Genomic DNA, 14,753 nt, shown 5'->3' with positions numbered 1-14,753 from the left:
GGTTTACAATATTTTTTATTGTGAGAATATGCCATAAATGGTACCTCGATACACATTTTGGAAATTGCTGCAATGAGCAGCTCTCTATCTTTGCACACATGGGTGAATGTTTCTTCAGGCTATATTTCTAGCCATGAAATTGAGGAGATAAATATATTTTAAATATATTTAAAATCCATGATAAATGCTGTTCAGTTGTCCACTTACAAAGGATATTTTTGGGCTTTTTTTTTTTTTTTCTTTTTGCTGGATTGTCTCTTAACGGCTGATGCCTGGATCTCAGCCCGAGATTCTGATATCATTGGTTTGGGGTGCTGCCTCAGTGTCAGGGTTTCAAAGCTCCTGGCGTGATTGTAATATGTAGCAGCTCAGGCTGCTTGGAGAGAAGATACCAGTGTGTGTGTGCACACACGTGAGTGTGAGTTTCTAAGTAAACTCAACCCACTTTCTCTCTTGATTTTTTTTTTTTCTTGCTGTGCCTATCATTTCTAGCCTATCCTCAGTGACCTATCTCAAGCCTCGGCTTTAGGTCATTATCTATTACCTGGAGACTTTTTGAGTCAGGAGCCCATTGTGAGGATATGCAATTGCTTTTAGACCAGATTCCAGTTTCTAATTTCCAGTTAAATAAAGCAGAGGTGAGATTAATCCAAAAACAGTAACTCAAAATCCAAGTGCATCTAACTTTGGCATCAAGCACACACACAAATATTCCCAGACAGCCCAGGCAGGAGCCCACCCACAGTCCCTCAGCCCCATCACTGCCTACTTTTGCCAGTTGGGTTCTGTAAGGGAAGATACTGTGGACAATCAGTGTATTTCCCCTTCATTGTTGAGCTCACAAAATTAACTGAGAGCTGGCTACGTGGGAGTATGTATTCACAGGACTGCAACCAGGAAGAGTACAGTGTATACCTAATTTATGGGCAAACACTTCTTCAATTAACTTCTGACGCTTTCCTACAAACAAAGCTTGTCCTGGGAATGGAGTAGCTATTGATTCTCTGGGCACACAAGACCCGTGGTTCTCAAACTGTGGCGGGCATCAGAATCACCGGGAGGTGGTTAAAACACAACATTGTTGGGTTCCACTCTTGGGATTTCTGACTCAGGAGGTCTGGGGTGAGGCCTAAGAATGTGCATTTCCATCACCCTCCCAGGTGATGCTGATAAAGCCACAGCTTGAGAAGCACTGGCCTTGGTCCTTCTGGTCCTTGGACCAGCAGCATCAGCATCAGCTGGAAACGTGTCAGAAATGCACATTTTCAGGCCCCACTCCTGACCTGCTTCATTGGAAAAGCTGGAGGAATTGGTCCAGAAATCTGTGTTTCAGCAAGCTCCCCAGCGATTCTGATGCACATTGCCAAAGCAAATGAGCAACAGTGCTAACATGTCTAGTAGATGGTTAAAGATTATAGGATGGAAACAGCTGGCTAGAAGTTACTAGGTAATTCACACATGTTCTCTGAAGTGCAGACCCATGGGTTCGAATTTGCTCTCGAAGTCCTGTATCGTTTTTCTGATTCTTTCATTTCTTAGAGCTAAACACAGAAAGCAGAAGATGCCATAGTGATTCAGTCACTGCTTTTGAAGCCATTGCTGTCTCATGTCTCAAAATGTACTTCATTTGGGAAGTAAAACACAATTTTCCAGAGTATTTTTTTTTTTTGAGATGGAATCTCTCTGTCACCCAGGCTGGAGTGTGATGGCATGATCTTGGCTCACTGCAACCTCCACCTCTGGGTTCAAGTGATTCTCCTGCCTCAGCCTCCTGAGTAGCTAGGACTACAGGCATCCACCACCATGCTTGGCTAATTTTTATATTTTTAGTAGAGATGGGGTTTTGCCATGTTGCTAGGCTGGTCTCGAACTCTTGACCTCAAGTGATCCCCCCTGCCTTGGGTTCCCAAAGTGCTGGGATTACAGGTGTGAACCACCGTGCCTGGCTCCTAGAGTGCTTTTTAATGCACATACTTTCAGAATAGTTTTAGGCGTTAAACATGTACACCTAAACAAGACATTTTATGCACAGTTTTGTAACCTGTATTTTTTTTTTATTATATTAAACTAACAGTCATATATTATTCAGATTTCCTAGTTCTTGCCTAATGTCCTTTTTCTGTCTCTGAACCCCATCCAGGGTACCACATTACACTTGGTCATCATGTCTCCTTAAGTTTCTCTGGGAAAACTTCTCAGACTTTATTTTCAATGACCTTGACACTTCTGAGGAGTACTGGTCAGATATTTTGTAGAAGTACTTTCATGTGGAATTTGTCTGATTTGTTTTTCTTTTCTCGTGGTTTGGCGTTTGTGTGTTTTGAAGGATGACTGCACAGGTAAATTGTCCTTTTCATTGATTATTGCTGTTGATGTTGACCTTGATCACTTGGCTGGGGAAGTGTTTGTCAATTTCTCCACCATAAAGTTACTCTGATTTCTCCCTTCCATACTTAGTCTAGGACTGAGTGAGGAGTTAGGCTGGGTGTGGTGGCTCATGCCTGTAATCCCAACATTGTGGGAGGCCAAGGAGGGAGGATTGCTTGAGTCCAGGAGTTTGAGAGCAACCCGGGCATATAGGGAGACCCAGTCTTTACAAAAATACAAAAATTACCCAAGTGTGGCAGCATCCTAGCAGCTACTCTGGAAGCTGAGGCGCGAAGATTGCTTGAGCCCGGGAGGCGGAGTAAAGGTCCTGCCACTGCACTCCAGCCTGGGTAACAGAGACCCTGTCTCAAAAAAAGAGAGAAAAAAAGAAAAAAAAGGGTGGGGAGTCAGGCTCCACCTCTTTGAGGAAGGAGTATTTGGAATTCTTCTCCGTGGGAGATTTGTCTACTCTGCCCATTCATTTATTTCTTCAAGTACTTATGTCAGTATGAACTCATGGATATTTATTTTATACTTTGGGTTATAACTGAATATCACTTTATTTATTTTGTAGCTTAAATTATTCCAATTTTCGCCATTCAGTTTCAGGTAGCTTCTGTGTCTCTTGGATGTGTAGCCATCACTGTGGTGTTTTGTCTTGTTTCTGCGTATTTCATTACTTTCTGGTAAGACAAGAAAGTCTCATTTTGCATATCCCCTGCCCCAGTGCTAGAAGCAAGCAAATCTCTCCAACAAGCCCTGGCTTCTTTTGTTGGAGAAAGGTATTAGAAAGTTAGAGCTGACACTAGATGTGCTCATTGCTACCGGGGGTTGTTACTTACGGGCCCTCTCGGTAGACAGAGTAAGGAAATACGTATGTGTACTAACTCGTGTGTATACATATCTCTATAATTACACATGCACACATACACATATATCTGCATCTATATTAAACTAAACAAGAGTTCCCATTGACGTCTCAAAATGTAACTCATCACCATCATGGTTCATTGCAGTCTTCCCATTACTTTTCTGTAAATTCCAACATTGAGATCCTGGCTCCCACCATCCACCACCCATGTATTTTGTTCAATCCCCATATGTGTGTTCGGTGATTTCAGACTTGTTAATCTGCATCCCCATGAGAAACAGTTTTACAAACTAGAGTACGATGATTATGAATAGTTCCTTTTGTCTTTAGTCTTAAAATCTCTAGTCATTTCAGAAGCAATGTAGGTCAGCATTCTTTCTCACTCATCCCATTCAGTAAGATTATGCCATATATTTGTAACACTGTTAGATTCTTTTATTGCTGTCTGCATTCTGTCTTGGGGTTGCATAATTTCCCAATTGGTGTATTTTAAAGTTTGCTTTCCTTATGGCTTACTTTTGTGCTGTAAAACTCTGTGGGTTTTGGCAAATATATAGTGTAATCTATCCACCACTGTAGTACAGAAAACTTTCCTCATCCTAAAAGTATCCCCGGCATTTCATGTAGTCAATGCTCTCTGCTCCCCCAAACTCTTGGCAACCACTGATCTGTTTTCTGTCTCTAAAATTTTGTCTTTTCCAGAATGTATATTTCCTTACTTTCTGGGAAAACAAGAAAGTCTCATTTTGCATATCTCCTGCCCCAGTGCTAGAAGCAGTCAATTCTCCAAGAAGCGATGACTTCTTTTTTTGGATAAAGGTATTAGAAGGTAAGAGAATCACAAGGTCAAGAGATCAAGACCGTCCTGGCCAACATAGTGAAACCCTGTCTCTACTAAAAGTACAAAAATTAGCTGGGCATGGTGGCACACACCTTAGTCCCAGCTACTGGGGAAGCTGAGGCAGGAGAATTGCTTGAACCTGGGAGGCGGAGGTTGCAGTGAGCCAAGATCGCGCCACTGCACTCCAGCCTGGGCACTAGGGCCAGAGTCTATCTCAAAAAAAAAAAAAAAGAAAAAGAAATGACACCAGATATGCCCATTGCTGCCGAGGTATTGTTGCTTCTGGGGTGCCATGTAAATAGAATCATACAGTACACAGCCTTTTCTGACTGGTTTCTCTAACTTAGTAATAATGCATATAAGACTTATCCATGTTGTTGCATGCACAGTATTTTTATTATTTTTATACCAAAACATGTATACATTTTTCTCAAAATATTATTCCCTTGACAACATCTGGTTAAGCCGAATGTTTAGTAAATGTCAGTAGATCCAGTGAAGAAGTGGGAAAAATTAGGTTTACAAAATTGGACAGAGAGGCAGGACATGATGGTAATATTTATTATGTGTTAAAATAACATTTATGCAACATATTGCAGAAAATTTAACAAAATTGCATGAAGCGCAGTTTGGGGTTTCCAACACGAAATGCCTATACATTCCTGAAATTATATGGAGATATGCTTCACGTCAAGCAAAGTTCTATTTTTAAAAATCGTGATTTGAAAACATTAATTAGGAGGGTGTTTATATGTTTTTCATTAGAATTGTTCATTTTCCAGGCAGATTCAGAGTATCCTATTAAAATATCCAGATTACTTTGGAATTCTAATGTGTTCTATTTATTTAAAAACTCAGTTTACAAATATAAGAGCACAATTACTATTGAAAATGAAGTGTAATAAGTGGCACAAAGCTCTGATGTTTGGCTGTCTAAACCCAACATGAATTTCAGAAATCATCAACCAAATCAAAGACCCTGCAACAGCAGTCCCACTGCGGCCTTCCCTGCCCGAGGAGAAGGGCAGTGAAAAGATCATGGCCATGGTGAGGGTATGTTGGGAGGAATCTCCGGAGAAAAGACCTAGTTTCTCTTCCATCAAGAAAACTTTATGAGAGGCCATTCCCAGAGGGTAAGTTAGATGTGCAACAGATATTTACTCTCACTCAGTTAACCATTAGGATTTTAGAGCTGCCAGGCATGGTGGCTCATGCATGTAATCCCAGTGCTTTAGGAGGCTAAGGTAGGAGGATCCCTTGAGGCCAGGAGTTCAAGACCAGCCGGGTCAACATGGTGAGATTCTATATCTATAAAAAATAAAATAAAAAATTAGCCAGGTGTGGTGGTGTGAGCCTATAGTTCTAGTTTCTTAGGGGGCTGAGAATCGCTTGAGCCCTGGAGGTCAAGGCTCCAGTGAGCTATGATTGTGCCACTGTACTGCAGCCTGGGTGACAGAACGAGACCCTGTTTCTACAAAACAAAAAAAATTTAAGACTATGTGGCTGTGCTTGGTTCTATGCGACTCATTCCCTCCCTCCCTCCCTCCCTCCCTCCCTCCCTCCCTCCCTCCTCCCTCCTCCCTCCCTCCCTCCCTCCCTCCCTCCCTCCCTTCCTCCCTCCCTCCCTCCCTCCCTCCCTCCCTCCCTCCCTCCCTCCCTTCCTCCCTTCCTTCCTCATACACTCACTCAGGGCTTACCATACACAAAGCACTGTACTACATGCTGGTTGCAGTGGAGTGAGAAATTCTCCCTTTATTTCATAGATGCCACAAAAATGGATCAGATATTAATAATTTTACTGCCTTCTTTGTCTATCTCAGATGTCACTAATCAATTAAAGTCCTTGTTTCCAGGGAGTTTTGACATGGCTTCAGAATCTGTTTCAAATCAGCATTCCAAGGGTTAGGCTAATCAGTTCGGACCGGACTATGAGATAAAAATTACTCACCACCTGTAGGGTAGGTTATGACTTAAATCATTCATGCGTCTCCAGCAACTTTCTCAATAGTAGCTTCCTTTACACCAGATAATTGTATCATCTTTCAGTACATGAATTTAGGAAGACATGCCCATGTTAGGGGTAGCTTGAGTTGGTGGAAAGAGCCCCAGGCTGGGAGTCAGGTGTCTACTCTTAATTTGGACCTTCAGCTATGCATTCTTTTTTTTTTAAAAAAAAAAAAAAAAAAAAAAAAAAAAACATTTTTTGGGGTCAGGGTCTTGCTCTGTTGCACAGGCTGGAGTGCAGTGGTATGATCTTGGCTCACCGCAATCTCTGCCTCCCGGCTTCAAGTGATTCTCATGCCTCAGCCTCCTGAGTAGCTAGGACTGCAGGTGTGTGCCACTACGCCTGGCCAATTTTCGTATTTTTAATAGAGACAGGGTTTCGCTATGTTGGCCCGGCTGATCTCAGACTCCTGGCCTCAGGTAATCTGCCTGCCTCGGGCTCCCAAAGTGCTGGGATTGCAGGCGTGAGTCACCACACCTGGCTTCAGCTATGTCTCTTTTTCTTTTTCTTTCTTTTTTTTTTTTTTTTTTGAGATGGAGTCTCTCCCTCTGTCACCCAGGCTGGAGTGCAGTGGTGCAATCTCGGCTCACTGCAAGCTACGCCTCCTGGGTTCACACCGTTCTCCTGCTTCAGCCTCCTGAGTAGCTAGGACTACAGGTGCCCGCCACCATGCCTGGCTAATTTTTTTTGTATTTTTTTTTAGTAGAGACAGGGTTTCACTGTGTTAACCAGGATGGTCTCGATCTCCTGACCTCGCGATCCACCCACCTCAGCCTCCCAAAGTGCTGGGATTACAGGCGTGAGCCACCGCGCCCGGCCAGCTATGCATTCTTAACACGATAGCCCTGTGTTCTGCATTTCCAAGCTCATAAGTTTTTAAATTTTAAAAATTATTTTTATATTGTTTTTAAAATTAACAAATGAGGCTGGATGTGGTGGCTCAAGCCTGTAATCCCAGAACTTTGGGAGGCTGAGGCAGGTGGATCACCTGAGGTCAGGAGATTGAGACGGGGCTGACCAACATGGTGAAACCCCGTCTCTACTTAAAATACAAAAATTAGCCAGACGTGATGGCACACACCTGTAATCCCAGCTACTCGGGAGGCTGAGACAGGAGAATCGTTTGAACCTGGGAGGTGGAGGTTGTTGTGAGCTGAGATCGCAGCACTGTACTCCAGCCTGGGTGACACAGCAAGACTCCATCTCAAAAAAATAAAATAAAAATAAAAAATAAAATTAACAAATGAAACATTGTTTATATTTATGGTATACCTGATGTTTTGGGACATATATACTGTGTGGAATGATTAAATCAAGGTAGTTAACCTAAAGGTACATCTTAAGTAAGCTTAAGATACATCCTGATTTTTTACTTAGAAAATATGGACCTCAATGTTATAAGTCTATTTACCTATGTGAGTCTAGGTCTCCTCATCTGAAGTTGAGGAATTTAAATGAGTTCTCTGAAGACCCTTCGAAAACAAAGGACTAATGGAATCTAGAACTGCCCCTTACATTAGACCATCTGAAAAGAAAGGAATGACCCATCCCACAATCTGCATTCTCAATGTCTGTTGGGAAGCGGGGAATGGGCCATTGAAGGCGGCTATTTGTTGAGTGCCTGTGGATGGATGTGGCCCTAGACACTTTATGCATGTTATCTCCCTACATCCTCAAAATAACAGTGTAATCGTACGTACATGAGGTACGTGTGATTATCTTCATTTTCCAAATGAGTGAAGTGAGACTCAGAGAAATGAAGGAGGCAGCTTAAGCTCAGAGGACTGGTGAAAGGCTCTGTCCTGTCACGCAGCTGCATTGTCATTGTCACCTCCCCGATGTCCGCTGCCAACCCTTAACTAGGACACCTGAAAGGTGAGAAATATTTTCCTGGAATGTGTAGTTGGAAGCTCTGTTCCACTGAGGCCCTAAGGGTCTTGGGAGAAAACATCAATGTCTGATTTCTTTTAAAGCCATGTGAGCATACTGGCCAGTATGATGAGCAAGCTGGAAGTGTATGCCAATCACCTGGAGGAATTGGTGCAAGAGAGGACCAGCCGGCTGACCGCAGAGAAGAGGAAGGTGGAGAAGCTTCTGTCCACTATGATGCCCAGGTATTCGGAAGCAGTGGGGACTTGACGAAGCTGCAGCATCACCATCTAGCAGCCCCACATAGGCGGGATAATTTCCATGATTACTTTTCTAAGAGGATGTCAGGCTCTTCTAAAAAGTGTCAGGCATTTTTTGTGCAGTTTGGTACACCTGTAAAGGGAGATAGAAGCAAACTCTCCTGAATCCATAGGAATAGAGGCTGCAGTCCGTCTTTTACGTGGCGGGTGGCGGATGCAGCAACAGGAGAGTAGCCACTAGATGGCGCCCTCGTTTCACGAGTCTGACTAATTGCTCCCTCCCCTGTATTTGATTGTAGGTCCAAAACCTCTGCACAGTTTAATATGTACCTGTGGCTTCACATTCAAATATTGCTCCATTTTTGGTTCTGTTTCTACATGTTCACTCTCTTAACACTTGGCAGAAGTATTTGCTGTTAAAATTCCTGTGCACTTCTTGCATGTCTAGACCAAAGACATGGGGGCAGGGATTTTTAGTGAGATTGGTTGACTGAAATGAAATTGATTTGTGGATTGGTGAATGGTTATATTCGCTTCCACAACTGCAGAGTCTTTACACTCTAACTCTATAACCAATATACATCAAGAAAATCCTTTTTGTAAGGGCATTATGTGACCCTCTCTCCTACCCCCCCACCCCACCATTTATACCCATCAATTAAAATATCTCTTTAGAGAGAATGCAAGTGGAGAAGTGGATGTTGAAAGAATTCCTCTAGATAATGAATTTTGTTAACCAAAAGATTAGCCACTGAAGCAAAAGGACCAATGAGGACAACTTCGTGGGAGTCTGTAGGAGATGAGATGAGTAAGATCCATTCAAAAATGATCCCTTTCTCTGGTTTCAGCTTCACTGGAGAACAACTCCTAGCTGGAAGGTCCGTGGAACCAGAACATTTTGAGTCTGTGACAATCTTTTTCTCTGACATTGTTGGATTCACAAAGCTATGTTCTCTCAGCTCCCCCTTGCAAGTCGTCAAGCTCCTCAATGACCTGTACAGTTTATTCGATCACATCATCACAAATTACCGTGAGTATAAGGTGAGACGTCTCATCCTGGCTGTGAGGTCATGCGTGCTCCTTGCGGGCTGTCTCTGTGGCCTGACGGAGGATGGAACTGATTCCAGACATCAGCCAGGAGGAAACTCCATTTCAGTCTATGTCACTTCATGGCAGAAACTCAATATTTTATTTGTTTGTTTTGTTGGAAGAGGTCTTGATTAGTCACAGATGTATGTGCTTGTCAAAAATCACCAGTTTCCTCTGTTTTTCCTGTTTCTTTCCATTATTTCATCTCACAGTAAACACTTTTTAAAAAGAGGCATTGATCTTCCACTGGCTAATTCCTTCCCGTCTTTCCTAAATACATTTCCTTCCGAGGCAGAGAGGCTCCTGTTTAGTCTCCTTCAAAGATTGTCCTTGGATCTTGTGTGGGTCTCACCTCTGTTGTCCTGATCCTTAGCAATTCAGAGTGAAGAAAGACTCCCAATTTTAGACTATCAGACTCATGGCTAAAAGGGGGGCAGCAACAATTACCTGCTGGGTGCTACTCTGGGAGACAGAAGGACACGGTCACCTAGAGTGAAAACCATTTTTGATGGGGAAAACAGAGACATTTTGGCTCTTCATGACTGCCAGGTGGTGGTGGTGATGAGGGCTGCTTTCTGTGTGTTCTGACTCTTTAGAAGGGGTCAGATCATGACTCCAGGCACAGTACCGTGTGCCTGTGCTCATATATGCCTGGTGGGCTGCCACAAGTGCACCAGCTCCGACCACAATCCCAGGGCCCTGCCTCTGCCTGTGGACCTGGGGACAGCGAGATTTGGGGGACAGTGTGGTCATATGGTCACATATCTCAGTGACAGAGTGACACGTCTTCAATGTTGATCTCCCAGTGTTCCCCACAAATGACGCCTCTGTTCAAGGGTGAAAGAAAGGATAGTATAGATAACCTTGAAGAGCAGACCACACACACCCAACAAAATCAGAGCCCTCCCTGCTCAGGAGGACGTCTTCTGGGATTTTCCTCTTAGTATTACCTGCTCAGTTGTGTTTTGCTTGAGCTCATTTTAAAACTTAGTTTGTATTTCTAAAGGGTGTTATCACGGTGGGGAGAGGAAACCCAGAAGCAGGTGAGGCTTGTTGACTGGTTGACTTCGCATCATTTTGGGGTCACCAGAACAGAGGTGTTCTTACCGTCTGGCTGATGCCTGCAATTCAGCCTTCACCACATCATCTTTGGATTCTGCTAAAATGCAAATGTGTCTGGAAAGGGCTGTAACTACTTGTCATTTATTTCTCTATTGTGAATGACAGATCTGAAAGCTGATTTTATTAGGAGGATAGAGGGGGAAGAGGACAGACAGGCAGATACATACTATATATATGAATACAGTTTGTATAATGTATAATGCTTACCCATTTATAAATGTGTCTAAGAGCCCTTGTGTGGGGCGTGGACATTTCGGGTTGGGGGAGATGGTCTCTGCTTGACCGATCCACCTCACCCTTCCTGGTTGACTCCAGGAGCACACTGCTCCCTGTCTCACTGGTTCTGAATTTGGGCTGGGGAAATAGAGTCACTGCTGCTATTGGATTTCAGAGGAGGAAACAGTAAATGTGGGGAAGGAGGCTGGGGGAAGGAGGGTGAGGTGGGCTTTGTGGAAGAGCCATTACAAGGGCAGGAACTGAAGAAATGCTGGAACTTGCATGGGGTGGAGGTCAGGGAGTGTGACACATCCAAAAACAGGGCCTCGAGGCTGGGGACGAATGTGGGGCCTTAATCTCTGACCCACCCCGACCCTTGGCCTCCCTCATGGGAAACAAAGGTCACTCTGTCGCTTTGTTTTCAGGTTGAGACCACTGGAGACGCATACATGGTGGCTAGCAGACTCCCTATCTGCAATTGAAGCCAGCATGTGGCTGAGATTGCCACCATGTCCCTGCACTTCTCAGTGCCACCATTCATTTGCTTCCAGACTGGGCACTTGCTCCAGGAGAAGCTCCAGCTTCGGATTGGCTTCCACACAGGTAGACAAAACTGATGGCCTAATGGTCCAGGGATGACGGCAGGTCGTTCTGGGTTCCATTCCTGTGCCCAAGGCTTTTAGGAACCTGGACATTGAACGGTAACCTCTTTAGGGGAAATAAAAGATTGAATTGTCTCTGCATGTGTGTTTCTATTTAGCTAGGTTGCTTGGTAACAACAAGGACACACAGTGGCTTCAATGTATTCAACCAAAAATAAAGACTGGGCGCGGTGGCTCACACCTGTAGTCCTAGCAAATTGGAAGGCCGAGATGGATGGATTGCCTGAGCTCAGGTGTTTGAGACCAACCTTAGCAACATGGTGAAACCCTGTCTGTACTAAAATACAGAAAACCAGCCAGGTGTGGTGGCAGGCACCTGTAATCTCAGCTACTCAGGAGGCTGAGACACAAGAATTGCTTGAACCTGGGAGGCGGAGGTTGCAGTGAGCTGACATTGTGCCACTGCACTCCAGCCTGGGCAACAAAGTGAAACTCTGTCAAAAAAAAGAAAAGAAAAGAAAAAAGAGAGAGAAAAAAAAGGAAGAGACCAAACCCCAGGACGGGTTATATAGGGCTACTTTTCCTCCACGCCTCAACATCAAATGCCCTTTGATGTGGTCTGTGTTTGCCAACTCATGGGCATGTGATCTGTGCAGAAGTGGTCCATGCTTCATTTCATGCTCTTCTGTTACCGTCTGGCAATTCTTAATCATCTTTGCACAAAGTATCCTGTGTTTTCACTCTGCACCTGTTCCAGCAAATTTTGTAGCCAGTTATGCTACTACCTATCTTCCAGGGCTCAACAAAAACAAAACTCCATCCTCAGAATGAATTGCTCCCATGTTTGTGCCACTGTTGGCATTGTTCACAGCTCTAGTTCATGAGTGACACGGTCATTTAATGACCGTGGTGATGTCGCTTTCCAGCAGGAGTTTGGGTTCTGTCGGTTTCCTTTCTGTAAACCCTAAAATCTATTGCCAAACTTTGCCCCAAGAGGGCGCATCACTACATTTGTTGATTTGATGCGCTTCATAGAGTCCAGCCTCGGGCAATGCAGAGCAGTTATGGTCTTTGGTTCTCCACTCTTCAGGTCCTGTGGTGGCTGGTGTGGTGGGAATTACCATGCCCAGATACTGTCTATTTGGAGACACTGTGAACATGGCGTCCAGAATGGAGAGCAGCAGTTTGCGTGGGTATCACTGATGACACTTTGTAAACACAATATTGTTATCCCTCCAGGCCCCTAGCTTTAACCAGGGGATACTTTTAGAAGAGGCATTTGCTTTTTGCCTACTGTTTTCCTTCTGGAGGATAAGATCATTATCCACTTCAGGCAACACTGATCACACACTTTATAGACAGGGTTTTGCACTGTGCTCTCGTTAGAACCATGCAAATACACATACCCTCCTTTCTTCTGTGACTTTCCATTCTAAGCAATCACACATGCATATAATAAAATCACTTAAATGAAGAGCAGGAGTTGGAAAACTTTTTCTTTCTTTCTTTCTTTTTTTTTTGAGATGGAGTCTTACTGTGTCACCCAGGCTGGAGTGCAGTCGTGTGATCTTAGTTCATTGTGACCTCTGCCTCCTGGGTTCAAGGGATTCTCCTGTCTCAGCCTCCCAAGTTGCTGGGATTACAGGCATGTGCCACCACACCCGGCTTTTTTTTTTTTTTTTTTTTTTTGGATTTTTAGTAGAGACTGAGTTTCACCATGTTGGTCAGGCTGGTCTTGAACTCCTGACCTCAAGCGATCCACCCACTTCAGCCTCCCAAAGCGCTGGGATTAGCTGGCATCAGCCACTGCATCTGGCCTGGAAAACCTTTTCTATACAGGGCCAGACAGTAAATATTTCAGGCTTCAGGGGCCATAGAGTCTTTGTTGTAACTACTTAACTGCTGTTGTAGCTCAAAAGCAGCAATAGACAATATGTCAATCAACAGGCATGGCCATGTTCCAATAAAACTTTATTTGCAAACACAAGTAGTGGGCTGAATTTGGCCCATAGGTGATAATCTGCCCTTCTCCAAGGTAGAGTATATTCTTGGTGGTACAGAAGAAATCTATAGCCAGGACCTCCAGGGAATATTACATCCTTTTGCTTTATAGTAATTTTATTTCATTGACCATTGCCAGGCACTTGTATGCTGTTTATCAGTTGGGACATGTAAAAAAGAATTACTCAGTGATGTAAGTTTCAAAAAGATTTAGGTGATTAACATTGTTTTGTTTTAAATTTGTAAATTTTCCACAGGGCAAAGGAGAGCAAACAACTTTCTGGTTGAAAGGTAAAGAAGGCTTCACTCTTCCACTCCCCGAATTTACTCAGGAAAAAGCCAAAGTCCCAGAGATATTGTGAGGTGAGTGTTTTCTTTCAAGATGTTTGTGAATTTGTGGAGTCATGTGAAAGTCTTTGGGAACCCTTCTTTGAGACCCGGTCAATATTCCATTTAAGAGGTGTGTTTCCAGGGCACTGGTCCAGTCTCCCACTAGGGGGAGCCTTCTAGCTGGCCTCTTCCAATCCCGGTGTTTGCTCCCAGCCTGTGCCTCCAGAAAATGTAGGCTTGGAGGAGCTGAAGATGGTGAACTCATTTCATGGGGTGCCAGGGCTGGCCTGTGGCTCTCAGCCCTGTGCAACTGCCCTAGCTGCCAGATATTTACAGCCCATTAACTTGAGAATTTGCAGTGAACCCAGTTTCATTCTGTAGGAGGGGAAAGTGGAGAGGATGAAGCCTGTCTTTCCTGTGCAAGGTGCCTGCTCTCTAACCTTTGGTGCTGATTTTCCTTATCAGTTAATCAGCTTGCAAGGAGATAGGAGCCCATATCTGACAGCATCTTGAGAATGTGTTCAGGAAAAAAAGCTCTAAGCCATGAGCAGCCCCTGAAATCCAACAGGGCCGAGACTATTTCAAGCAGCCAAGCCCTCTGCAGTTATTGAAAAGCCTGGTTCTGAACCCTGAGTTACTGTGAGAGGGGCAGCTCCCAAATGCATAATGCCCTCTTCCCAATGTATTGCCTAATTCCTTTCCTACTCACAGAGCAAAAACTCCTGCAGTCAAGGCTTGAATTTTAAGAAGAATTTCTCAGTCATTTATGGAGACTTTAATTAAAAAAAATTTCCAGTAGACAAAGACGAACCCATCGATTCCTGCTACGATAGTTTTCCCTTCTACATAATGAATAGGATTCCATGTTGTTTTATTGAGCGGATCTTTTAATAGATTTGCTGAACCACTAATGCATTTATAGTACTTCTTTCTTCATCTCTTGCAACTCCTCACATCCAGATATCTTTTGTGTGGTTGCTCCTGAATCTGGCAGAGCAATTTGAATGAAATATTGTGTTTGAGACCTTTTCCTGTTGAACTTCCCATGATTGAAGGAGCGAAAATCAATGAAACCAGAAATAGTTTCTTTCTTGCTGGGTCTTTGAGCTGCCTTTGCTGAGATACTTTTGAGACCTGTATGGGAAATAAACTACTTTTTGATTTATTGAAGCTTTTGACA

At 43.7% G+C, this 14,753-nt stretch overlaps 1 protein-coding gene across 1 annotated transcript in view; it reads left to right on the top strand.

Moving 5' to 3' along the window:
• Positions 1-13,580, top strand: part of LOC126962281 (guanylate cyclase 2G-like) — a 43,409-nt gene extending 29,829 nt beyond the window's left edge. The window contains 6 exon segments of the mRNA XM_050803139.1: positions 5,035-5,212; positions 8,058-8,198; positions 9,062-9,254; positions 11,066-11,243; positions 12,333-12,431; positions 13,501-13,580. Of these exon segments, the coding sequence (XP_050659096.1) occupies positions 5,035-5,212; positions 8,058-8,198; positions 9,062-9,254; positions 11,066-11,243; positions 12,333-12,431; positions 13,501-13,538 (827 nt within the window). The 3' untranslated portion in view covers positions 13,539-13,580.
• The last annotated feature ends 1,173 nt before the right edge of the window (positions 13,581-14,753 follow it).

The sequence above is a fragment of the Macaca thibetana genome, chromosome 9 (assembly GCF_024542745.1).
Source record: "Macaca thibetana thibetana isolate TM-01 chromosome 9, ASM2454274v1, whole genome shotgun sequence".
NCBI lineage: Eukaryota > Metazoa > Chordata > Mammalia > Primates > Cercopithecidae > Macaca > Macaca thibetana.
The sequence above is the reverse complement of the archived record's forward strand: the minus strand, read 5'-3'. Positions and strand labels throughout refer to the sequence as shown.